Source organism: Megalobrama amblycephala, linkage group LG11 (genome assembly GCF_018812025.1).
Source record: "Megalobrama amblycephala isolate DHTTF-2021 linkage group LG11, ASM1881202v1, whole genome shotgun sequence".
In the NCBI taxonomy this organism is placed as follows: domain Eukaryota; kingdom Metazoa; phylum Chordata; class Actinopteri; order Cypriniformes; family Xenocyprididae; genus Megalobrama; species Megalobrama amblycephala.
Window position 1 is genome coordinate 18,878,273 of NC_063054.1, and position 26,669 is coordinate 18,904,941.

Here is a 26,669-nt window from a genome sequence, read left to right on the forward strand (position 1 = left end):
TTACCTCATACGCTTGACCGGAATAAGCAGAGCCACTGCTCGCAAGGCGTGTCGTGTTCGTCTCTCATTAGTAATCGCTCCAGCAGCCTCGTTCAGCTCCACTCGCCCTGCTCTGCTTCATACTACAGTTAAGTTAATAATCTCATCCATGAACATAATTTCTTCTCGAGTCCCGTCCCGATTCTTTTCCACTGACTGTGAGGCGAAGACGAAATCTCCCAAGAATCCATGCTACAAATCTACTAAATCAAGATACGCCTTTGTTTTGAATAGGTGATCTCTAGCGGCGAAAAAATTCATATTGTAGCTTTAAACTACCATTTAAAAGTTTTGGTTTGGTCAGATTTTTTTAATTAAGTCTCTTATTCTCACCAAGGCTGCATTCATTAGATTAAAAATACAGTAAAACAGTAATATTATGAAATATTATTACCATGGAAAATAGCTGTTTAGCTACTTTAATATATTTTACAATGTCATTTATTTCCGTGATGGCAAAGCTGAATTTTCAGTAGCCATCACTCCAGTGTTCTGTGTCACATGATCCTTCAGAAACCATTATAATATGCTAATTTGGTGCTCAAGAAATATTTCTTACTATTATCAATGTTAAAAATAGTTGTGCTGTGTAATGTTTTTGTGGAAACTGATACTTTTTCAGGATTCTTTGATGATGAATAGAAAGTTAAAAGGAACAGCATTTCAAATATTTTTTTTTTAACAGTGTAAAAGACTGTTACTTTTGATCTGATTTGATTTGATTTAATGTGTCCTTGCTTAATAAAAGTACTAATTTCTTAAAACATCTTACTGACCCTAAACTTTTAAACGGTAGTGTATGTCTCGCCCTTACAGCAGGTAAACATACCGGACTTGGTGCCTGCCTTGGTGGCAGCGGAACAGAAAGCGGCATCTTCGCTGCACTGGCGGGGTCATGAGAAACTCCTACAGTGCTACTCCTGTCTGCCCCGTGTCATCTCTGGAGACCAGATCTACTTCCGCTTCTTTCAGAGAATGTTCAACATCATCACTACAACTGTAAACTTCCTACACGCACACTCCTGCCTGTACATCCTGTCAATTGTAATTGTGTTTCATTTGTGCTTTTGTTTACACTGTTCTAGAATGTTCTGCCAGTCCAGCGAGAAGCTGTCAGGACATTATGTGTGTTCTTGCGCTATAACCGCAAACAGGAACAGCGTCAAGAGATAATCAGCAAAATAAAGCAAGGTAAAAAAAATAAAATAGCAAGATCTGCTTATTTCTGTGAAAGAGATTCAGTAATTGTAGTTGGTCAGGACTGTTTTTTCTTCTGAACTTAAGAGCTTGCTCAAGGTAGAAGCTACTGGAACAGGCTTCGCTACCTGGACCTGTGTGAGATTACAATAGACCTCTTCTCCAAGTCGTATTTTTGCAAACATTTCCTTATTCCAGCGCTTGAGTTGGTCAGTGACCCCGTGGCCAACGTCAGGTGAACAGCTCACTTTTTATTTTTTTGCATTTGTTATTGTGTCCTTTTTTACTGTGCCATGAATTTTAATTGTTTAACTTTAAAGTATTACTGCTTATTGTTTTCTTTTATTCAACAAAAAATAAACATTCTGGCAGGTACAAACTCTGCTATATGTTGCCCAAACTGAGATCCACCATCAGACCAACAGACAAACATCTACTTCAGCAGCTGGAGTTCTGTGTGCGGAAATTGTTGTGCCGTGAGAAGGATAAAGATGTAGTGGTAACTTTGCGTAAGGTGAGGTTCTCATTAATAAGGAGCAGCGGTCACATTAGCAAAGTGTCGGCAAAATTTAATGGGCAATAAAGATCCATTGTCTATTGTCAATAGTGTAGCGACATATGAAGCACAGCTCACTGAGAAGTCACTTTCAAACCAAACAGCTTTCTGTTGGTCAACGTGGCAAATTCATTTGATCAACTTGAATCCACCACAAAATTTTTTGCACTAAATTTTAGATTGTGTGGATTCCGAGTGAAAAATTTACTGAATAATAGTAAATGTGACTGCACCTTTAATCTTTTGTAAAGACTTTTCCATATATTAAATATCATTTCATTAATTAGAAGTAGTTACATTTTTTTAAACTGTATTATTATGTTTTCTCAGACAGTTTTGGAGCTGGACAAAATGGACATTACAGAGCCGGTATGAAAGATCTGTGACTTTAACCCTTACCATTAAGTTGTTCTGACATTTTTTATACACCACAGCAGTCTTGTTTTGAACACGAGTGTTGAAATAACTCTTCATATTTATAGTATCATAAAAGACATGAAAGAGAGCTCTTGGACCAAAAAAAGGAGAAGGAGGAGACCCTTTTACTTGAAATGGTGAGAGATTTACCCTTTTTTGATCCTTTTATGAAAACAAGTTATGCTAGTTATGGTTTCTTAAAAGGGTTAGTTCACCCTTTGAAGAAACTTTAAAGGGTTAGTTCACCCAAAAATGAAATTTCTGTCATTAATTACTCACCCTCATGTTGTTCCACAACCGTAAGACTTTCGTTCATCTTTGGAACACAAATTAGGAGGGTTTTTGTCCCCCATAGAAAGCAACGTAATTACCACATTCAGAGTCCAGAAATGTAGTAAAAACATTGTTAAAGTAGTCAACGTGACTGCAGTGGTTCAACCTTAATGTTATGAAGTGACTTATGAACACTTCCAGGTTCTGCGTCTGAACTCCGACTCAGTATGTACTCATGAGCAGCACGACACATGCGTGTGCTGCTGATGCAGGAGCTGGCCAATAATGATCTGGCTTTCTAATGTAGAATGTGGAAGTGCTATGTAAACAGTGTGTGAGAATGACACAGAAGAGAAGATATTGTTGAATAAAGTCATTATTTTTATTTTGTTTTTGCGCACAAAAAGTGTTCTCGTCGCTTCATAACATTCAGGTTGAACCACTAGTCTTGTTTACTATTTTAAAGATGTCTTTACTACCTTTCTGGATCTTGACAGTAGTACTTATGTTGCTTTCTATAGGGGATAAAAAAATCTCCTGGATTTCATCAAAAATATCTTAATTTGTGTTCCGAAGATGAACGAAGGTTTTATGGGTGTGGAACATCATGAGGGTGAGCAATTAATGACAGAAATTTCATTTTTGGGTGAACTAACCCTTTAACTCTTAGCTGATCTGGCCTGAAAAGCCTATGTAAATATGGGAAGTCAAGTATATTTAACTTTCAGAATAAACAAGACAAAAATGAAATTTTAAATGTTGCGGTGTTGTGTTTGTGGTTTTGTAACACACAGGAACTGCTAGAAAGACAGCAGAGTGAGGCCAAACTAACTGGAGATAAACAGTCTGAGAAGAAACGTGAGTGACGTTCATTCAGGCATCTTCTCTTTTAAACATTGGATGTTTTTTGCTTGCGTATTAATGTACATTTATGAATACTCACTTTTTTGTTTGTAATGCAGAACGAGACAGCAAGTCAGGCCTGTCTGGTAGTAAAGGAATGTCAGCATCTACATTAGGAGCAACATCATCCAATTCTACTGGTTAGCATCCTCCTCTGATGTACAATAATGTTAATGGAGTTATGAAAATAAATAGCAAAAACATTTGTTTTATCATATACACTATTTTCAAAAGTTTGGGGTCAGTAAGATTTTTTAAAAGCAATGAATACTTCTGTTCAGCACTGATGCATTAAAAAGTTAGTTAGAGATGTTTATAGTAGTATAATACTATTATAAATAGGGCTGGACGATCAGAGCCGGCCCAAGGCATAAGCAGACTAAGCGGCTGCTTAGGGCCCCCGTAGCCACCAGGGGGCCCCCAAGAGCATATGAAATGACAGCTTGATCAGTTGCAGTTCTAGTGCCTCCGTCCCAAAAATACTGTACAACTCGACGTACATTCATATCACATTAGGGCTGCACAATGCATCGTTTTAGCATCGATATCGCGCTGTGCGTATCCACGATAGTCACATCAAAGGAACTGCAAAGATTAACCAAAGTTGCACGTGTCACACAGAGCCGCGCAGACGCACGTGAACACCGAATTGCGTTCGGACCACTGCCGCATCTATTTGTGTTTGAACGGACATATACACGCAGAATTATGTCAAAATGTCCTTGTAAACACAGTTTCTTATGGCTTAGGTAATGCAAACAAAGAAAACGGATGTGTATCATTATAAACGATCCGCGCATTCGGTCTTAAAGTCACAGCAGGCTTGCTGCTTTCTGTTTCATGAATGTTAACAAACAACAAAATACAAAGAGAAAATTTGCTTTAACAGAATAATTATATTCAATTTATACAGTGAATACTATGCAGTGTTATTTTACATTTGATTATTCATTTTCTGGACCTGAATACTTACCTGAAAAATATAAAACACTAATTTATTTCATTTAAATCACCCCAATCGTTCTAGAATTATTCTTTCCAAATAGAGCTATTCAAGTAATCTGTTAAATTTATTTCATATCGCAGCATATATTGCAGAAAAACAAAAATCGCAATGTCAGTTTTTTCCAATACAGCCCTACATCACATGATAACGCAGCAATAGAGTTACACTCACTGGACACTGCACTTATTCACAATCACAAAAGTTCATTATTTGCATGTGCTTTAAAGCCTTGCCGGTTAAACATTTCATTCATATGCTGTTCTGACATGCGCTTTTTCTGAGACCAGAAACTTGAAGCGCATGCATACTAAAAGCCTGTCAAACAGCGCCCAATTACATCTGATTGCGCTAATATTGTCAAATACTCACTAGGTTTACATAAACATCGTTGGTTATGTCTAAAGTAAAAGTAATCATTTGAGAAAAAAATGAATGTGTGTCTTTTTGTTAGATGCATGCAGGTCTTAAAGTGACAGCAGCTTAATATTAAACATGCTGCCGCTTGTCCTTAAAGGGATAGTTCACCCAAAAAATGAAAAATTCTGTCATTATTCACTCTTTCTCGTGTTGTTCCAAACCTATATTAACTTCTTTCTTCTGCTGAACGTTTTGAAGAATGTGGGTAACCAAAAAGTTGTTGGTCCCCATTGACTTAATAGAAACAATACACTATAGAAGTCAGTGGGGACCAGCAACTGTTTAGTTACCCACATTCTTCAAAATAACTTTTATGTTCAACAGAATAAAAAAACTCATTCAGGTTTGAGAGCGAGTAAATGACAGAATTTTCATTTTTGGGTGAACTATTCCTTTAATGTTAATACATTTATTATTGTTATCTTGTTACAGATCCATCTGATCTGTTCATTTTATGTCTTTATTTACGTATGCAATTTAATATTGTGCGTTTTGTAAATTTACATTTATTTTTTATATAATAAGATACTGTTTATCTTAAGTTATTCGAACATGGGGCCCCCAAAATAAAATTCTGCTTAGGGCCCAATAAAGGCTTGGGCCGGCCCTGTGGACGATTATGGCCTAAAATCAAAACCTCAATTAATTGAACATTTTACCTCGATTACGATTAATGAACGATTATTTTATTTCTGATTTTTTTTTTTTTTTTTTGCCCTCATAGTTCACTGACAAGGTTTGTACTGTAAATAGCCTATGATTGACTATTAAGGTATGATATTTTTTTTCCTGTTGAAAGAGTGATCTGACATCATAGCTCACTATCAGCAGTTATTTCATCTATGGTTTGTAACATTTCTTACAGGTTTCTGCTCGTTGTAAATCAGATAAAGATAAATTAGCACAGTACCAGTAGTGATTGCGTGTGTGAATTAGTCATACCGTCTCTCTATTAATTGTGAAGCTGTGGGTTGTAAATAGTTCCTTCAAAAGTAGAAAAAAAATAGATGCTATAACTTTTGAGTTTCTAAGCTATTTTAGTGATAAATCACAGGACAGCGCTGATAACAAGTTTCTGCGTTCCTCTGTGTGCGCGCGATCTTCACGTTTTGCGCAGCTGTTTGTATGAGTGTTCGTGCCACATGCAGCTGCGCGAGCGCGGCATAGATATAATTATGTATATATCTATGCGAGCGCGGTAGCTCGATATAATAATACACATCCGATCGTCTAATCGCTTGAATGTCCAAACCATAAAACAAATACAACTGACAAAGTTTAGTCAAGACGGAAGGCTCACCGCTCGCGCGCCATCACTATGTGTTGAACCGGCGTTCACCTCCGTGTTTTGCTTTTATGCCACTGACTGGACAGGGCGGAGTCACGTGGCTACACACGCAGTTATGTTTTTAAGGGGGAAGTATTAACAGGATTAAAAAACCGAAATAACCGACATGGGAAAATTACGTCGGTTAGAGGTTCTGAATTTCGGTTTCGATTACTTTTCGATTAATCGTCCAGCCCTAATTATATAAGTTGTTTATATTACAAAATAATATAAAAAAATTAAAAAACCACCTCGCTATGAAAAAATTAATAATCATATTTTTCAAAACTACTGCCTTGTCATTTAAGGTGTCAAGCTTAGAGTCTGAACTTTACAATGCAAGTAGATTAATTTGATTAATCCCCCAGACCCATATGTAAATAATATACGGATGTGGCATTTATGTCACGTTTTCACTCGTAACTTAATGAAACATGCTCTGACTGTGGAAAATGGCACAACATTATTTACAGCAGATTCTCAAATGTCCAAAATCAACAAAATCCATTGTGTCGATCATAAGATATTCCTAACGAAGGAACAACAATTTTAAAAAATACCTTTCGAGTGACAAGGACTAAACAAAAAGACTACCTTTGTTCCAAATGCTATAACTTTTTATTACTTTATGCTATCACCACAAAATTTGAAAAAAATGCAGCTCACATGTAGGGGAACTTCACCAAAAAATAACTGTCCTCCTATCTTATTTCCTTCCTGAGTTATTGCATGTCAAATAAGAAAGATATGTAAAATTTCCCTTGAGCACACTTTGTGTGAATTTTTTTTTTTAAATATTTCTTGAGCACTAAATAAGCATGTTAAAATAATTTCTGAATAATCATGTGACCCTGAAGACTGGAGTAATGGCTACTGAAAATTTTGCTTTGCTATCACAGGAATAAATTATATTTTAAAATATTAAAATACAAGGCAGTTATTTTTAAATTGTAACAATATTTCAATATATTACTGTTTCTACTGTATTACTGATCAAATAAAAGCAGCCTTGGTGAGCATAAGAGACTTCTTTTATTACAAAAAAACATTAAAAAAATATTACCGACCCCAAACTTTTGAACGGTAGTGTACATGAACCTACAGGAAACCACTGCAATAATTATTTTATGTTGTTATTCTTTTCATTATAATTTTTATTTAACATTACAAATGACATCAAAATTTAAACATTTTCTGAAAGTCAGAATTGGTAGGTGCCTATTTTCCCAACACTGATAACATCAATAATGTTTTCAGGTAAGGAGATGCGAAGGGCCAAACTAGCTCGCAGTCGTTCCCTCAGCGGCCATCCTACGACACCCAAGATGACAAACCCAGACAAAACCTTGTACGTAAAATAATCGTGTCATCACTCTTGTGTTGCTAATGCGGTGTATTACACCAGCTGAGCTCTGTCTGGGTTTTGAAATTTTATCATGAATTGACCCTTCACCAGTAGTTTCATTGCGGTACAAATTGCTTTTATATTCACAATTTTCTCTTCAGAAAAGTGAAGGATTCAGGAAGTTGCCCTGTATCGGGAAAGAGTCCTATGCTACCATTAAATGGTAACTAATAGAATTTCATACTTTTTAACACAGTATGCTCCTTGCCTTCAAATTTCTATCATTTACCAGTTTATGTTTGTTTTCCAGACGATAACCTTCGACCGCACCACTTCAATGTTGCTTCTTCAATCTCCTCCACCCCATCATCCTCCTCCATGCCCGTCCTGATCCGCAGCAACACGAGCAGCTCTGTGGATCACCGGAGTAACGGGAATAAAGACACACAGTCTAGGAAGCTCTCTGTGTACGTCTTTCCTGAATAGACTTATCAGATAGAGAATAGAAGTGTCATCCTGTATTTTTTGAACATCATCTTATAATCTTTTATTAATCATATGACATCGTTGGTGAAATCGTTGAGTATTTTATGATTATAAACTGGAATGTTTCAGCCAATGTGATCTTAACCTCTCTGATGTTGTTTTTCTGTTCTTGTCTGACAGACAGCGGAAGTCGAATTCATTTGGAATGCAGTCTGGGAGAGAGTGATTACCACTTTGCCTTCTGACTTAAAGCCCCTTTCTATAAGACTTTTCATTCTGCAGCAGCAGCAGCGTCCCTCCATTTTGATGTGTCCATTCTCTTCTATACCAGAAACGGCTTAAGATGTGCTGGGGCATCAATTAAGGTCTGCATTGATCCATCTCTGCCTTATTTCACACAAAAACTCACACCATACATCATAACATGAAAAACCGAGAGTTGGGGAGTAATTGAATGTATTTAATTTACTGCCTCATTATTTTGTTTCTTGTATTATAGCATGCTTTGCAAATTCTCTGTTTTATATTTTTGAAGTGGCTAAGAGAAAAAGAAGCACTATGTATTTTTATGATTGAAGAGTTTTGGAACTCTCCATCCCATCCCACCAATGAGATTGTGCCTGGTGCTGCCCAGCACCTGATTGATTAACGCCAACATCTTAGTACCCAATGAATAAAATTCATGTTGAATATGACGTGCTTTAATGAGTTGCATTTGAACAGCCTGTTGAAGTGTTAATACAAATACTATGCCGATACTGACAAAGCATATCTCCAGAAGCACAAGTTTCTTGTCACATGTAGCATTATACTGTGTGGGTAACACTCCATCACACCATCAATAAATCTCCCAAATTAACCATTTGTGAAAACACTATACATTTACAGTTATTTTCTTAGCAGACATTGTATTGTATCTATATTATACTGGTATTTTGGTTTTAAAACATAAAAAGCACTACTCTGTTATATTACACAGATGAATTTTAAATTATAAGTTGGTTATTCAAGCAAAACAAATGGTGAGGATTTGATAGACTGTAGTTTCTACTCATACATTAACATGCAAGTCCATTAGTAGTTTCTTTATACATATTTAGTTCTTAGTTGGGTCGACAACACGTCCTATGTAGAGGATGGATTGTGTGGCCTCATGGTAAACGACGAAAATGAAGGGTCGGTTGAAAGTGAGCCTGGGAGGAAGAGGGGTCATAAAGAGATTGATGGAGGCATCGGCCACTGAGCCTCCAGTCTCATCCACTTCCAAGGTGACCTTCTGTACCACCTGGAATCAAGCACCACTGGTCAATGCATGCTGGTATATCACTTCTTTTACTACCATTCCATATAACTGATATGCACAGTACATGCTTTTTTAAAGAAATAAACAGAATTAAATTATATAATACATAAATGTCAAAGAATTTTGTTATATATAACATTCAAAAAGTTTGGATCAATAAGTTTTCAAAATATGTAAGCAATTAAGGTATGAGAGGCTGTGCTGTATCATGAATAAGTCAGAATATCAATTGAGAACATACGTTGCTAAGGGTGTTGTGTAGTGATACACAGAACCGTTGGGTGAAGCGGTCATAGCCATGTTTTATTGTGAATAAAACATCTATTGACCAATCAGAATCAAGGACAGGAACTAACAGTTTTATAAATTCCAATAGAAAATAGTTATTTTAAATTGTAATATTTCGCAGTATTATTTTTACTGTTTTTTTTTTTGTTTTGTTTTGTTTTTTATCAAATGAGACACTTTTTTCAAAAACATTTTAAAAATCTTACTAACCCCAAACTTTTGAACAGGAGTGTATGTATGCACACACATCCACCCTCCTGGTTATTTCAATACTAGTTAAAATCATGGTTCCATGAAAAATGAACTGACATAAAGTTTTTAACAGTCTCCTTGTATTGTTAGAAAGATCTCAAACCTCTGATAGTTTCAGGCCTTCATCGCTGCTGATTCCAGAGAGATCTGCAGTACTCCCAAAGATCTCTTTAATGCCCAGACTGGGCAGACTTGTACTTAGTGAGTTGGACTGCTTCAGTGAAAATCTGGGCAACTGAATCTCCAGCTTCCTGAGGAGAGAAATAAATCTTATCTTTTCAATGAAAAAGAAAAAAGAAATGGGTCTTGAATTTGCATGTTTCTACAGGGTAACTATAAACTGCGTTGAGCATGTCATACGATTGCTCACTTTGGCTGCTCAGCATGAGTTTGATGGAGATTTGAGTCATTTAAAAAAAAACACATTGATTTGCGAAAATGTGAGAGACTGATTACATGACTCACGTCTTTTTCAGCTTAGCAACCCATCCGCGGAACACTTCACCAGTCATGGATTCGTCAACATAGGTGTAGTCCACATCTTCATCTGGAAGAAGGACAAGCATGGCAATGCCATCCTCACATGGCAGTTTCAGAATGCCAACCTTTAATGTGGGGTCATAGGCCAGGTAGAATTTTCCTGAACGGAGCATCATGGGTACTTGCACAATCTTATACTTGTTCACATAGAAACGCTCTTCTTGGGTGAAGGTAGCATTGAAGGGTTGCAGCCAATAACCTGTTAAATATCGAGAGAATATCTTTTCACAGTCACTCTTTCAAAGCTTATTGCACTGCTCTCTGGAATAGTTGAATAGGCATTTATAACAAGCTGATAGTTTTGTACATTGTAATGGACTGTTTTTCTTGGCAGAAGGCAATATATAACCAATATATAACTACTTGAAATATTAAGATGAAATGTAAATTATGACATTAATCATTTGTTTTTCTCTTACCTGTGAAAAAAGTTGCACTGATTAACATCGCCACGCTTTGTGGATCTACATTCTCCATCCCGTCTTTGACTTTTTCCCCTGTTTTGGTTCTTACATAACTATCGATACTCCCTTTGGCCAACTGTGCATTGGCATAATTCACATTTTGAACATCTGCATCATAAAACTGCTTAACCTGGTTGCTGAAGTTGTCATCTGCCTTGATGTCCTGCTTCATAAAGAGGCCAGTGGCCTGGATTTGAGCAGTAGTCACCCTCAGTTGCTGGAGTAGGGTATGAATTCTTTCCGGCTCTCCTTCTTTCTCCATGGAGGCCACACCTATACCCTGTAGCAGCTCGGTGCGAGAAGCCCCACCAGCCCCGGATGCTAATGTGGCTAAAGCTAAGGTAGCCCCGAGGGTTGAGACAGCTACATTGTCATCATTTGAGCTAGCAATCTTACTGTAAAGCCGGGTAGCAAAGTCAGCATTCATTCGGGCAAGCTCTTCAACATCTGTGGTTTGCCCAAGAACCGACAAAGCAAGGAGAGCTGCTCTGACCAAGAGGGAGAAGATGTCCATCTTCATGATGCTCTGGTGAAAAACAGGCATTTCATTTATCATAATGAACCAAAAATAGCTCCATTATATAGATCTCATACAATTAACCCTGTAAAACCTAACATGAAATAATAGTCAGAGAAAAAAACGTTTATTTAACCTTTAGACAAAAATTAAAAGCAAATCTAAAAAAGGTTTGCATATATATTTTGTATCATATTTGATACATCAGGCTTTTGTGGTTCATACAGTATGATATAGTGAGAATAGGAAATATTGGGGAAAAAAAAACTTATTTAGAGGCCCAAACTGAGCAAAAATATGCAATTTGGTGCAGATGTTGTAATATGAAAGTTAAAATTCTCATAACTTATGTAAATCAATTAGATATTAGATAAAAATAAATTGTCACTCTATATCTCCCAACAGTATGCCTCAGTGATATATTTAAATGCTTAGTTTTATTATCAAAGCTCTGCAGTTATAATGACAATAACACGGCCTTTTTCATTGTAAAAATCTTAAGTAACGATACTAAGATGTTTTTGTGGTTTGCAGAACCAAATGGCAGATGCATCTTACTTTTAAAGGCTGACAAACATGCCGACGTTTATCAAATGATCGTAGAAGAGTAATCTGCCATTTTCATCACAGCCAAAACAATAGCTAAACAAAACAGCATTGTTTAAATTAGGATATAAAGATGTAAACATTTGAAGTCGTAATGATTACAAGGTGTTGACAGCGCAGTTACTTTAAGGGTTCTTTCACATAAGTTACAAACTGCGCTAACATACAACAACATTGTTATTAAACATAACGTTAAATAACTCAGTACAGTGTTCCAATTCATTATATTGTATTATATTCAACAGTGATGCAATCATATAACGTTACTCTAGAAATACGGCAAAATACGGTGGAGGCCAAAATACTTACAAATGTTTGATTCGACGTCAGTGCCTAATATCCTTGTTAAAAAACTGCAGACAGGTCTGTTTTAAAATTATTCACTGCAAACACAGAAAATAAATCGACTAAACTAACGGTTCGCATGATGTCGCCATCAATAACAAACCGAACGTACGAAGTTTACGCAACATCCGCCCTTTGCGCATTCTTGATGACCTACGTAGTTTACGCATGTCCCACATTCATCGCACATGATGAGATTTATATAACAAACAAAAATGATTATTTTGCATACTTAATTTTAGTAACCAGTGAAATTTATTTTTGCTTTGTGTCATTTTTTTGATTGAACAATGGAGTGGTAACATCAAAATATAATAATAATAATAATAATAATAATATTTTTTTAAATACTTATATTAGGCTAACGAATGTATTCCAGTATGAATATGATAAATTTGAATGCCATTGTATATAAAATCGTTAGATGTTCACGAGAATTAAAACTAAAACCTCAATATTCCTCCTCAATATTTTATTTTATTTACTTATATATATATATATATATATATATATATATATATATATATATATATATATATATATATATATTTTTTTTTTTTTTTTTTTTACAGTCTAGCTGTAAAATAGCCAAACGGGAAAAGGGTCATTAAAGCCGATTGGCTGCGTTGTCTTTTGTGTTGTCTGCATTTTGGATTTTTGTCTTACTTGAAGCATACGAAAAAGTAAATATATTAATTTCAAGGTTTTATATCTTTGCAACAAATGGAAATCTACTTTTGCACTCATGTTTGGAATAAAGGTGCGTTCACGCGGCCTCGTAATTCCTGTTGTTACGAGATTCTAGCTTGTAAAAAGGGTTCGCGTCCTCGTAGAGCTCGTAATTACAGCTTGTAAACTGGGAGTTTTCTGAAAACTCCCAGATGTACCACGTGGCCGCTGTACCACCTGACCGCTGTAGATTCATAGGCAGGCGTTGATTGTGGTGCCATGGAAACGCATAATTCCCAGTCCAAGGACTTGAACAGCTCCGAATATAACGTCACTTGTTGTCATCTCAAGATTTCGGTAAATACGAGGTGACGTGAACGCAGCATACATTGTCGTGCATTCACAATGACTGTGATTGGTCAATACTGTTTACCTTACCAGCGCTGAGAAAAGTAACATGTACGTGACATGCTAGCTAGCTTCAGCAGAAGAGTTGTCCAAGATGGATAGTACGCTGTTAATCGGATGCTTAGCTCGGTGACGGACTGAAAGATAAGTGCAGAGAAATCTCTTTAGTTCAAGGGATTTGGTTTGGAGTAGTACTTGTGCCCGAAAGTTAAGCATCCTTTGGCTTGCCTTGAAGGGATTATCATCAAACATAACAAGAGCAAACTTGTAATGCGGTAGACAGGCATTGTCACTTTTTTTGTATTCACATCTGAAATGTAATGAAAAAGGAAGTATTTTAATACATGCTGATAAGTACAGCAGAAAAAAATCTGATGGCAAAGCTCAGTTTTCAAATGATGGTCCTACTAGGCCCCTGGGTTTCCAGCCTTTTTACAGACACCATTGTGTGCCCCCTAACAGCGTTTTATCAAGGAGTAACACACTGGCAACTTTAGCGTAACCTACATTAAGTTAAAATCGCACAATTTTAACTTTATTATGATTAAGACTTTATTTTAAAAGTATGGCTTTAAGTGATTTCTGTCTTTATTTCTGCATATGCAAGATAGCTGAAGTTTAATTTGATCTGAATCGACAGCAAATATAAGAAATAAAGTAGCAATTGTGAGAAATAAAGTCACAATTATAAGATTGAACACACCATGGGTTTAATTCATTTCAACAGTGAGACTTATATAAAACATCAGTGCTGCAGTAATGCATACAAAAGCCACTGTTAATACCCTATTGAAGCAGGCCCAGTAAGTCTACAAAGTGAATGATTGACTAGTTGTAATAGTGTACTGAATAGACCTACAGTAAAACAAATAAAGCAAAGTGAGCAAAAGAAAAAGATCCTTGTTGGATCCCAAAAGGCATTTTATACTTTATGGATGGTAATACTTCCTTAGTAATGGAACAAAGGCCTATACTTGAACCCTTTTCAGATTAACTTGAAATGTGCTCATCATTAAGATGATGTTAGAATGGACAAAATAATCTTCATTACAGGGTAGAGGCACAGGGAAGCTTGTCTTCCATTACCATCTTTGTTAACAGCCATGTTTACCAGTGTTACACCAACATATTTATCCCAGTTTACTTTGTAAATCATCAGTCACAGGAATTATTCTACTTTAAGAACTGCAAATGCAATTATACATAAAGTGATTGATTGATTGATTATTGAGACTGATTGGCTGTTGAGTCATTCAAATCAATCCTGTTCCCCAGCATTTTAAAATACATTTTATATTTCATCCTCTTTTCACTTTTTATGGCACAAGGATTACATTGCAATGAAGTGCCTTTTACCTGAGATCACCTTTTCAGCATTCAACATGATTTTTTTCTTTTTCTAGTTCATTCTTCAATTTTTTTCCTCTTTGTGCGAATCAAGTAAAGGCTTCTCCAAGGCTGCCATTGTTGAATGGCTGGGTAAGTCTCAATATCCAATGTCTCTTGTACTACCTGGCAACAGGGATTTGCTTTATGGGCACGTTCTCTTGTGCTTGCTGGCTGGTGCTTGGTACATCTATGTTGGGGTCATCATCTACCTGGTAGCACTTGCCCAGGTTCTTGATGATGTTGAAGTTATAACGTGCAGTGTCTGCAATGCTGTTCTCCAGAAGCCAGCCATCAGACTCAGAGTCAGGGTCCCCACCCCTCAGCACATTCTCCATGGCTGTCTGAAGATAACGCACTCCTGTCAGCACAGACACCTAGAGGAAGGAAGAAAAGATTCAAGAAAATGAGGAGGCACAAGTGACCAAGCCATATTGTAAAAAGCATAGTAAGATTCACAGGTAAAGCGAATGTTGTTGTTCATCTCCTAACAAGGCCGCATATTAAGGTGTGGGTAGATTAGATGGTAAGCAAACAATCAGTTCTCATAATCAAAGTGTTGAATGCAGGAAAAATGGGCAGGAATAAAGATATGTGCGACTTTGACAAGGGCCAAATTGTTAAGGCAAGGCGACTTGGTCAGAGTATCTCTGAAATGGCAAGGCTTGTGGGTTGCTCCCAGTCACCAGTGATGAGAATTTACCAACAGTGGTCCGAGGAGGGACAAACCACAAACTGGCGATACAATGTTGGGCTGGTCCGTGCCAACAGAAGGTCTACTGTGGCACAAGTCACACAATTTTAAGGATAGTTACGGGAGGAATGTGTCACAACACACAGTGTTTTGCACTCTGCTACATATGGGGCTGCATAGGCACAGACCGATCAGAGTGCCTATGAAGTCTAAAAAAGCATCCGAACTGGACCTTGAAGCAGTGGAAGAAGTTCGCCTGGTCCGATGAGTCCCCGTTTTCACGTGGTCTGTGTCATTTACCTGGGGAAGTGATGGCACCAGGATGCATTGTGGGATGACAACAAGCTAGTGGAGGGAGTGTGATGCTTCCAGCCAATCATGTGGATGAAATTTGATACATGCCACCTACCTAAACATTATGGCAGACCAGGTACACCAATTCATGACAATGGTGTTCCCTGGTGGAAATGGCCTCTTTCAGCAGAATAATACGCCCTGCCACACTACACATATTGTTCAGGAATAGTTTGAGGAACATCATGAAGAGTTCAAGGTGATGCCCTGGCCTTCAAATTCCCCATATTTCAATCCAATTGAGCATCTGTGGGATGTGCTGGACCAACAAGTTTGATCCATGGCAGCTCCACCTTACAACCCACAGGACTTGAAGGATCTGCTGCTAACATCTTGGTGTCAGATACCACAGCACACCTTCAGGGCTCTTGTGGAGTAAATGCCTCGCCGGCTTATTAGGCAGTGGTCATAATGTTTTGTAATATACACACACACAGACTACCGATCAAAAGTTTGGAATAATTAAGATATTTTAACATATTTGAAAGAAGTCTCTTATGCTCATTGATCACTAATTCACTAAAAACAGTAGTATTGTGAAATATTATTACAGTTTAAAATAAGTTTTTCTATTTGAATATATTTCAAAATTTAATTTATTCCTATGATGGCAAAGCTGAATTTCCAGTAGCCATTACTCCAGTTTTTAGTGTCACAATATTTATTTGAAACTTTATTTTGTAACATTATAAATGTCTTTATTCTCAGTTTTGATCAATTTATTGTGTCCTTGCTGAATAAAAGTATTAATTTCTAATTCCAAAACTTTTGAATGGTAGTAGTGTTATCACACTTTCCACAAAAATAATAAGCAGCTCCATTGTCATGTGACACTGAAGACTGGAGTAATTGCTGCTGAAAATTCAGCTTTGCCGTCACAAGATTAAACTACATTATAAAATATATTAAAATAGAAAACAGTTCTTTTAAATTGTAATAATATTTTACAATATTACTGTTTGTACTGTATTTTTTACTGTAATTTAATCATTCAAAATCAATTATTCCAAACTTTTAACCAGTAGTGTATATATACTACAGAATACGGACTTTAATTTAGTTAGATCAATATCACACACCTCAAAAAGCCAGATGATGAGAACGATTAAGCCAATGGATTGCATTATCTGTGTGTAGTGCTCCAGCAGAGCTTGTCTGCAACCCCTTCGGTTCAGGTTCAGCTCCTCCTTGTGGTAGTCATAATTATAGTGCGCTGAGCTGTTGGTGATTTGATGCTGGATGCAGGGCCGAGGAGAACGCAGACCACAGCAACTGAACGGCACCCCGTTGATCAAATACTTCCCTTCCACGTTACTCCGTAGCCGCCTGAAGAAGAGAAGAGTGCATTAAATAATGTATGGAGGCATACACAGATGAATAAGAATAAATAAAAATGATGATGTTGAAGGTTGATACAGTACATTGATCTAAAATATTAATATGCATTAAAATGCATATAATCCTCAACTTTCTGCATCATCTATGCCAAAGGGAAACGTACAGTGCTCAACGTAAATCAGTACACCCCCTTTGAAAAGTAACATTTTAAATTTAAACAATATCTCAATGAACACGAAAACAATTTCCAAAATGCTGACAAGACTAAATTTAATATAACATCTGTTTAACTTTTAACATGAAAGTAAGGTTAATAATATAACTTAGATTACACATTTTTCAGTTTTACTCAAATTAGGGTGATGCAAAAGTGAGTACACCCCACAACAAAAACTACTACATCTAGTACTTTGTATGGCCTCCATGATTTTTAATGACAGCACCAAGTCTTCTAGGCATGGAATGAACAAGTTGGTGACATTTTGCAACATCTTTCTTTTTCCATTCTTCAAGAATGAACTCTTTTAGAGACTGGATGCTGGATGGAAAGTGATGCTCATCTTGTCTCTTCAGAATTCCCCATAGGTGTTCGATTAGGTTCAGAGATCAGGAGCCACTGAATCACTATCACCCTGTTTCTACAGTATTCTGACTGATAAGTAAAGCTTTGCTGATCTTCTTGTAGCCTTCACCTTTCTTGTGTAAAGAAATTATTTTCTTTCTCAGGTCTTGTGACATTTCTCTTCCATGTGGTGCCATTGCTGGCAGCATGAAATGGGAAGGGGTTTTAACACCCTTTTATAGTCAACTGTCTGCTGGACACCTGTGTAATGAATAATTAGAGTCACCTGTTATTGAATTCTTGTTAAATTGGACATTTGTAGTCTAAAATTTAGCTTTGCTCCAGAGACTTTCAGTGAGGTGTACTAATTTTTGCATCACACTAATTTGAGTAAAACTGAAAATTTTGTTCTCTAAGTTATATTATTAACCTTACTTTCATGTTATAAGTTAAATAGATGTTATATAAAACTTAGTCTTGTCAACATTTTGGAAATTGTTTTTGTGTTCATTGAGATATTGTTTAAAATGTTACTTTTCAAAGGGGGTGTACTCATTTACGCTGAGCACTGTATGTCATCATTTACTCACCCACATGTTATTTCAAACCTGTATGACTTTTTTTCTTCTTTGGAACACATTTATTTTTTCTACTATGGTAGTCAATGGGGGGCGAGATCTGTTTGGTTACAGACATTCTTCCAAATATCTTTCTTTGTGTTCAGCAGAACAAAGAAATGCATACAGGTTTGGAACTACTTGAGTAAATGATGACAGAATTTTAATTTTTGGGTAAACTATCTTTTTAAATTTTGTGTTCTGCAGAAGAAAGTTTTACAGATTTGGAATGGCATAAAAGTGAATGATGACAGAGTTTTCATTATTGAGTGAACAATGCCTTTAACCACTTAACATGAAAGTGCAAGTGTGGGTGAAAATGGACTTACTCCACCACTTCGCTATTGGTCATATCCAGGAAGCGGTTACTGATCCACTGAATGTGAAACCAGTCCCGATAACCTCCATTTCCACAGCACTGAAACTGCATCTGCAGCATGTCTATTGTGCGCTTAATGTAGCAGCGACCCGGCGTGTCCGTGTCCTTATAGTAGCGCATGGCGTCACGCAAGCCTAAAAACAGTGACTCTTCTAGATCGTTGCGCATGCTATAGCACATCAGGGCGCCCATGAGGATGCAGAATGTAAAGAAAAAGGTACATATGATGTAAGGCAGCATCAGCAGCTTCCACCGCAGAAACTTGGTAGTATCCACGCAGTCATAGCAAATCTTGCCCCCCAGGAAGTTGATTGTACAGGCAGTCAAGCCAACACAGATAAGCATGTTTGGCACTGAGTCAACCTCTTTTGACATCAGCTCTCGCCTCTTCTCGATCTCCACCTTCAAGAACAGGCCCAGGCTGAAAAGCGTGACTCCCGTGACCACAGACACCCAATTCAGCACCCATAAAACCTGGGCCAGTTTGTCTCTGTTTGTCTTCGTAAATGTCACTTTTAAGACTGCCATTGTCAATGGAAAGTGTTACTTTTACCGTCTCAGCAGTACATTTTTAGGTCCATGTGTGAAGCTCATTTTATTTACATCGATATAACGTACTGGGTAAATGGAGAGAACAGGGAACATGTTCCACAGGGAGGAGGCAAGTGAACTGGGAGAGACGGCCAAGACGGCCACATAAGCAGCTTAGATGAGGTATTTTTACACTCCTGGATGACGGTCTTAGCTGCATAATAGAGCAGGTACTGAAATCAAGATAAAAATGTAAAAGATTAATGCACAGACATTATATATAGATATATATAGATAGGTAGGTAGATCATTACATTAGCTGTTGCAGAAGAACTTTAGCTATTATTCTAGGCGCTATTTTTCTCTAATGTCTTTGTCAGTTGTATTTCCACATCCCCATACCTCTTAATACCACGTAACTTACCTGCTCAGATCTCACATAGTCGGATATGGGCTTGTAATCCATGGACCTTGATTGTAGGTGCTGTCATATTCCTTTTTTGCATATTTCTGGTGAGGGACTACAGAAGAAGTGAGAAGCGTGTTTAGAGTGACTTCCGTCCAGACTCACTTTGACCTCAACCTAATCCATTTATCCCTAGGATTTAGCAGAACACCTCCAAGCCATCTGGGCCAATCCCAAGTGAATAGAATCAGTGCTTCCACGCCCCCATGCTTTCAATAAAAAATAATAATATATGTAGCCCACCAACCCAAAACACGGGTCAGTTCAAGGACAAACTCCCTAAAATGTTTAGATTTGAGGGAGAAATCTTGCACTCCTCAAACTGGTATACTACAGTATGTTTACATATTTTCAAACTGGTATTTGTCAGTATACTGGACAAATTTGTTTTGACATAGCAATGGTTATGTAGAAGATTGGGAAGATTTGTGTTGGTCAGCTTAAATGAAGTCGCAACGCTTAAAGGGTTAGTTCACCCAAAAATGAAAATTCTGTCATTTATTACTTACCCTCATGCCGTTCCACACCCGTAAAACCTTCGTTAATCTTCGGAACGCAAATTAAGATATTTTAGTTGAAATCCGATGGCTCCGTGAGGCCTCCATAGGGAGCAATGACACTTCCTCTCTCAAGATCCATAAAGGTACTAAAAACAAATCGGTTCATGTGAGTACAGTGGTTCAATATTAATATTATAAAGCGACGAGAATATTTTTGGTGCACCAAAAAAAACAAAATAACGACTTATTTAGTGATGGCCGATTTCAAAACACTGCTTCAGGAAGATTCGGAGCATAAATGAATCAGTGTGTCGAATCATGATTCAGATCGCGTGTCAAACTGCCAACGGCTGAAATCACGTGACTGAACAGCAGATTCGATACACTGATTCATTTGTGCTCCGAAGCTTCCTGAAGCAGTTTTTTGAAATCGGCCATCATTAAATAAGTCGTTATTTTGTTTTTTTTGGCGCTCCAAAAATATTCTCGTCACTTTATAATATTAATATTGAATCACTGTACTCACATGAACCGATTTAAATATATTTTTAGTACAGAATTTTCATTTTTGGGTGAACTAACCCTTTAAAGGTGTAAAAATTTTGTCAACAGACGGTGGAAACAATCAGGATAGGACTCAGGAAGAAATCATGTTCATGGATGTGATTATTAACGTTACTGTAGTATGAAGCAGAGCAGGACCGAGTGTTGTGGGAGCTGAACGAGGCCGCTGGAGCGATTGCGCAACACACGCCTCACGAGCAGCGGAACTTTAATTATGCCACAGTCGCCGGTGCTGCTTCCGCTTTTCCGGTCATGAGAATGAGTTAATGCAGCTCTGTTTATCATATTAGATACATTTGAGTGTGTTGAAAATGATGTTATAACGTTACTCTGTGCATTCGCTCGGTGGCTGCTGTGAGACATTTGTTTGAGACACACTGCAGTAAGAAAGATCGATTTTAGAATATCATATTAAATGCTGGATGGCTTGTGTTGATAAATGGCAATAATTTTTTTAAATGTATTGTATGATGGAGAAAATGCTGTATTACTGTTACTAAAAATAAAGCTCCATTTGATTATGCTATGTTAGCTACTTGACAAAATAGTGTTTTTCTCTGAAGCATGGTAAAGCATGGTACTCCCAAAAAAAAAAAAAAAATCAAGAAAATTAGATTTAAACAAACACTAAAAGTGTTGAGCTATATAACAATAATTAGTTTTCTGTCTATAAACGTAACCAAACAGTTGTTCCCTTGCCTATTAAAACATGTAATATATTAAAGCGTCTTTGGTGATTCCATGGTTTTTACAAAATAAACCCGGAAACCGAGGGTTAACGCGGGTATGATGCAATTGACAGGCTACTCCTCACACGTCCTTGGTTAAAATTGCAATTTTCTATCGATTTACAAATAGTTGGAAACATTTGGGATATTGTAAGTACTCAAGTGAACAAAATATATAACACTGGCCTAGTGGTTTTTGGATATTTTACTGCAAAAATCTTACATATTGCACCTTTAAGAATGCTGCTAAACCATGGGCGTCGGAACCATTGTATGTGGGTGGGACAAGACCCACCCACTTTTTAAGACCAATGATATTGGACCCATTCACTTTTACCGTCTCTAATTCAGCATTTGTCTAATCCCATAAGGTGATGCTACTCCACAAACCACCAACAGAGCATAAAAAATACCAAAAATAAAAATATTTTTTAAAACATCGCCAAGTAAAACGCTGCGTTTATATAGAACTGTCTCTTTACGACCACCACAAATGGGACACTTTTAAGACGCGCATTCCGACTTCGCCTCAGCGCCAGGCGCAAGTCAAACGAGCGCGGAAAAGGTAGCTTCAGCTGAACAACAGTGAACTGTGGTCAGATGAGATGTTGTCAGGCTATGCCAGTTAAACTCCAATCAGCCGTTAGGCTATAGCCTACTGTGCTCGAGGCGCGAACTCAAGAATTGGGGGGGGGGGGGCCTGAGGGGGCATAGCTGCGCTGTAAAATGCAACAGCTGTTTTTAGACTTATTAGTTTGATTATTTCACGTGCTGCGTGTAGCTTCTGCTGTTATTATCTTTGCGCGTGAGAGTTAGTTATTATGCGGTGAGTGACAACGTGAGGCGGCACCCGAGGCTTCCTGTTTCCAGGACGCGCATCTCAATGCAGTGAAATCCGGTGGGTGCTCGGGCTCCTAACTCTCCATTCGTTTTAACCAATAAAAAGTCGTTAGAGAATCAAGAACCTCTGACTGCAGCGCACACAGCTTTCTTCTCGTCATTATAGTTAATTTGAGGCAGTTTCCGTGGCGTTATTTGCTCTCGCTCAGATATTGCGTGCGTGGCTGTGCGCGCTCAAACTTTGTTATATGTAAATCAAACATGCTTTTTCTTTATTGTCTTCTCTCCTGGATTTAATGTTGCTAGAAGCTATTAACCATCAAACTTACATAACTGACTGTTAAAACAACACCTATAAATTGTAAAGAAATTAAGTAGCCTATCTTTTTATATAATAATTCCATGTACAAATGATATCATTTTCAAACTTAGCCTACTTTAGTCAGTCAGCTATCTAGATATTTTTATTATCTATTTAATATATATATATTTTAAAGTTATATATTAAAAGTTAAGCTTATTGTAGCCTAAATGCTTATTGAATTATTATATTTAGCGAACCACTACTGATCATCAAATAGTACAATATCAGCATGAGTGTAATCAAAATGGTTTATGGTCTGGTCTATGTATCCCTGCCTCTGCTGAATTATTTTTTATCCCTGGTGGGGATAAAAAAAAATATCCCTCCCGGGTGATGCTACTCCACAAACCACCAACAGAGCATATAAAATACCAAAAATAAAAATCTTTTTTTAAAACATCGCCAAGTAAAACGCTGCGTTTATATAGAACTGTCTCTTTACATTTTTCAGAGGCGCATTCCAACTTCGCCTCAGCGCCAGGCGCAAGTAAAACGAGCGCGGAAAAGGTGCAGGTGACGACGATGGAGCTTCAGTTGAACAACAGTGAACTGCGGTCAGATGAGAGTTTGTCAGGCTATGTCGGTAAATCTCAGAAAAAATAACACGACTGTCCAATCAGTCATTATACTGTGCTCGTGGCGCGCACTCAAGAATTGCATGCGCAAATGCGCCGGCGCGCGCTGCATAATTACTTTATTATAGCTAAAATAAAGCGCAATAGAAACTACGAGCAATGACCGTCGTTTGAAAATGAAATTATCAAACATGCGATTAAAGCTGCCTCAAAACTGTGCATGTATTTGTTGACATGGTTTTAAAGCTATTGTTATCCAATTTGTTTGTCTTAACGTCTTAAAAATGCACATATGTACACCAGGGAAATCTAAATTTTCTCGGGGGAGCATGCCCCCGTACCCCCCTAGCAAACTACATTTTATGACCTCGGTAAATATAAAACCCTGCGTACGGCCCTGCTTATTTTCTATCTAACGAAATCAAAGGTAATTGTGTGTTTCTCCAGTTGTGCGCGATTAAATGTAAAGGTTTGTCTCGTTGTTCTATTAAAAAAAAAAATCAATAACTACCGATTGATTGATTGATTGATTGATTGATCTAATGTATACACACACACACACACATATATATATATATATATATATATATATATATATATATATATATATATATATATATATATATATATATATATAATTGCATAAATAAAATTTGGAGGGAGGACCCACCCACATTTTTTTTGCTTCCGACGCCCATGTGCTAAACAGGTATTGTTTATGATCCCATAACTTTACCAGAATGTCTATAAAATGTGTAAAATAAAATGTCAGATATCCTTTTTGTACAATAAACTAGAATACTAAAAAAGGAATTTGTTCAATAAGTGAAGATGTCCAGTGCTTAACTAAATATTACACAATTTTTGCATTATACAGCGTTCTACATCTTCCATATCTAAACATTATTTGTTAATAATTTAATGTTTAAAATAGTTTAGGCAAAGATGCGAACACTGCAATCAAAAAGTACAAAATCCTCAATCAGGTGCAATGCATGCAGTGGTGACATAGTCGTCCAATAACATGATGCCGACATAGTTCAACATTCACCGTCATGCGCAATAGCAGAATGCAGTCGACGCCGGAACGATGGCCGTCGATAATTTTCTCTTTGGCCAGTGCATCCTTTATTTTTTAGCATTTCTTTTCGGTTTTATCGCCGTCGTGCCGCTCTCTGAAAACGGCGATGACTTTCAGGGGAAATGCCTGCTGTTTACTGAGGGAATGTGGCAAAATGAGAACATGACGATGGGTAAACAGCGCTTTATAGTTGAAGAATGGGGACCAGAGTCGTCCTGCCGCTTCATCACTTTCGTGGGCATCGTGTCTCTCATCCTCTCTGCTGTACAGGCGTGGCGGACCTTTTTCTTCCTCTGCAAAGGCCACGACGAGTAGGCAACCGCTTATTCATTTACATCATATTGATTATTAAATTACGCCAACGTTTCAAGCAGTAAATTATGTACTTTTCTGTCCTTACATCTCTTTCCAGCTCTCTTTTTCATGCCTTCTTGAATCTTCTCCTGTCCCTCTTGGTGGTTTTTGTAGTGTTTGTGGCCGGTACTATCTCCAGTGTTGGCTTCAGTGGATGGTGTGATGCTATCACTGAAAATGGGGCCATGCCCAGCAGGTAAACTGTTTTTAACCATTTTAAATGAGTTAGAATTACGCAGTATAACACAAGCATTATATATATATATATATATATATATATATATATATATATAAAATACATATATAATCAATATCGACATGGCTGTGGTTGTAAATAGTTCCAAAATATAGTCACTTTTTATATTACTTATGTTTTAAATTTGTTTCATTTCTCTTTGGCAGTTGTGAGGATCTGCAAGACACGGATTTAGAGCTCGGTGTTGACAACTCCTCCTTTTATGACCAGTTTGCCATTGCACAGGTAAACATTCATCCACAAGTAGCATAAAATCTACATTCACAAGCTGAGGTTTTATAGTATATATTTTAAAGTATGCACAGTATGTGATATTAATATATAAATATGCTAATATGTTCCTTTTCCCACAGTTTGGCCTGTGGTCGACCTGGTTATGCTGGCTGGGTCTAACAGTGCTAGCCTTCCTGAAGGTTTACCATAACCACCGACAGCAGGAGCTGCTGGACAGTCTAGTTCAAGAAAAGGAGCTGCTGCTAGGTCATCCTTTACAGAGGAGTTCTTATATGTACAACAGGAACGCCATGATTTAAACAAACATATCTCACGTAGTCCATTTACACTGCATGAGCTAGTTTCTGAGAGCAAAATTAAGCCCTCAAGATAAACATTTTTTATAAACCTCTATCAAACATTAGATATGAATCTTAGTTATTAGAATCTTTACAAACTTTGTTCATGTTTAAATAAATGGTCATAGAACGCAAGGCTGATTCCAGAGTTAAATTGTTTCCTTTGTTGTTCTTTAGACAGCATCCTGACAGAATTCACTTCAAGCTACCAGGAATTATCACGTTCATATACACTCTTATTTTTTACATTATAGGACATATGAAGACACTGCCTCTCATGAGAAGGCAGCTGTAGATTTATGAGACTCAGTAAAGCGTAAATGAGGCCCCTCTCTTTGAGCAGATGTCACAGCTTCACAAGTTCACTCAGATGTGAAATGTAAAGTCTGATTCAAATAGAAACTATACTGCCTTTACTGTACATGGGAATAGAATCAGAAATAATATGGAATAATGGCTCTTTATGCTGGCTTTATTTTCTTACCTAAAGGACTAGAGTTTATCCTCACTTTTATACAGTATTTTTATTTTTGCCAACACACACTAGATAGTCAAAATACTTGATTGCTTCTCTCTTATTATTGCTGGTCCCTTATGTTATAACTTATTTAAAAAAAAAATGTGAAACCTCTAAAATTTGTGGTAGCCTACTGTTTTTAAATGCAACTGGAATTGTTATCCTTGCTGATTATTAGGCACCTGTTTTCTGTTATAAAGCTCAAACATCTTAAATAATAATCAGCAATACCATTTTTTTTTTCATACTGATTATTATGTAAAGCTGTGCTGGCTTCTAGGCATGTGCCAGTGCAACCCACCATTCATCATGTGTATGGATTTGCAGTTTCATTGTCTCTATCTCCACCAAGTGGCTGAAAAATAAAATTGCTACACATACAGCTAAAGGTACACAGATTTTGCTCATTCAAAACAATCTTGAAAATAACACAAACTACATTATTTTACACTTACAATTACATTTATTCATTTAGCAGACATCTAAATGATTTAGAAGTGGAAACAACATTTTTATCCTTATAGGCATTATGATATTGTAGAAACTTATTTTTCATTTGCAAGTAAAAAAGGAAGGAATACTCTCTGCATTACGTAGCTAATGTGAAAAGCCTATATTATGTCATTTAAACAA

At 37.1% G+C, this 26,669-nt stretch overlaps 4 protein-coding genes across 5 annotated transcripts in view; 2 read left to right on the forward strand and 2 right to left on the reverse strand.

Moving 5' to 3' along the window:
* The window catches only part of ppp4r4 (protein phosphatase 4, regulatory subunit 4), a 27,736-nt gene extending 19,075 nt beyond the window's left edge, over positions 1–8,661 (forward strand). The window contains exons 14-25 of the mRNA XM_048206543.1: positions 856–1,038; positions 1,125–1,230; positions 1,324–1,471; positions 1,609–1,750; positions 2,123–2,161; positions 2,275–2,346; positions 3,277–3,340; positions 3,445–3,525; positions 7,393–7,483; positions 7,642–7,703; positions 7,791–7,947; positions 8,147–8,661. Coding sequence (XP_048062500.1) covers positions 856–1,038; positions 1,125–1,230; positions 1,324–1,471; positions 1,609–1,750; positions 2,123–2,161; positions 2,275–2,346; positions 3,277–3,340; positions 3,445–3,525; positions 7,393–7,483; positions 7,642–7,703; positions 7,791–7,947; positions 8,147–8,192 — 1,191 coding nt within the window. The 3' untranslated portion in view covers positions 8,193–8,661. The remainder of the gene's footprint in view (positions 1–855; positions 1,039–1,124; positions 1,231–1,323; positions 1,472–1,608; positions 1,751–2,122; positions 2,162–2,274; positions 2,347–3,276; positions 3,341–3,444; positions 3,526–7,392; positions 7,484–7,641; positions 7,704–7,790; positions 7,948–8,146) is intronic.
* serpina10a (serpin peptidase inhibitor, clade A (alpha-1 antiproteinase, antitrypsin), member 10a) lies at positions 8,652–12,418 on the reverse strand. The gene is made up of 5 exons (XM_048206545.1): positions 12,246–12,418; positions 10,769–11,339; positions 10,275–10,548; positions 9,913–10,060; positions 8,652–9,251 (listed from the first exon to the last, which is right to left on the reverse strand). Exons 2-5 carry the CDS (start codon positions 11,331–11,333, stop codon positions 9,063–9,065), a joined length of 1,176 nt encoding a protein of 391 aa, XP_048062502.1. The 5' UTR covers positions 11,334–11,339; positions 12,246–12,418; the 3' UTR covers positions 8,652–9,062.
* Positions 12,419–13,233: 815 nt separating this feature from the next.
* On the reverse strand, positions 13,234–20,265 carry prph2lb (peripherin 2-like b). 2 transcript variants are annotated; one of them, XM_048206547.1, is made up of 4 exons: positions 19,644–20,265; positions 18,639–19,452; positions 16,872–17,118; positions 13,234–15,121 (listed from the first exon to the last, which is right to left on the reverse strand). In XM_048206547.1, the coding sequence occupies exons 2-4, from the start codon at positions 19,214–19,216 to the stop codon at positions 14,867–14,869; spliced, it is 1,080 nt and encodes a 359-aa protein (XP_048062504.1). In that variant the 5' UTR covers positions 19,217–19,452; positions 19,644–20,265; the 3' UTR covers positions 13,234–14,866. The 2 variants fall into 2 exon arrangements, with proteins under 2 accessions (XP_048062504.1, XP_048062503.1); XM_048206546.1 differs by having other exon boundaries at positions 18,639–20,265.
* A 3,711-nt stretch (positions 20,266–23,976) lies between these two features.
* Positions 23,977–26,424, forward strand: tmem179aa (transmembrane protein 179a, genome duplicate A). Its single transcript, XM_048206548.1, has 4 exons — positions 23,977–24,648; positions 24,750–24,887; positions 25,094–25,172; positions 25,301–26,424. The coding sequence occupies exons 1-4, from the start codon at positions 24,347–24,349 to the stop codon at positions 25,478–25,480; spliced, it is 699 nt and encodes a 232-aa protein (XP_048062505.1). The 5' UTR covers positions 23,977–24,346; the 3' UTR covers positions 25,481–26,424.
* The last annotated feature ends 245 nt before the right edge of the window (positions 26,425–26,669 follow it).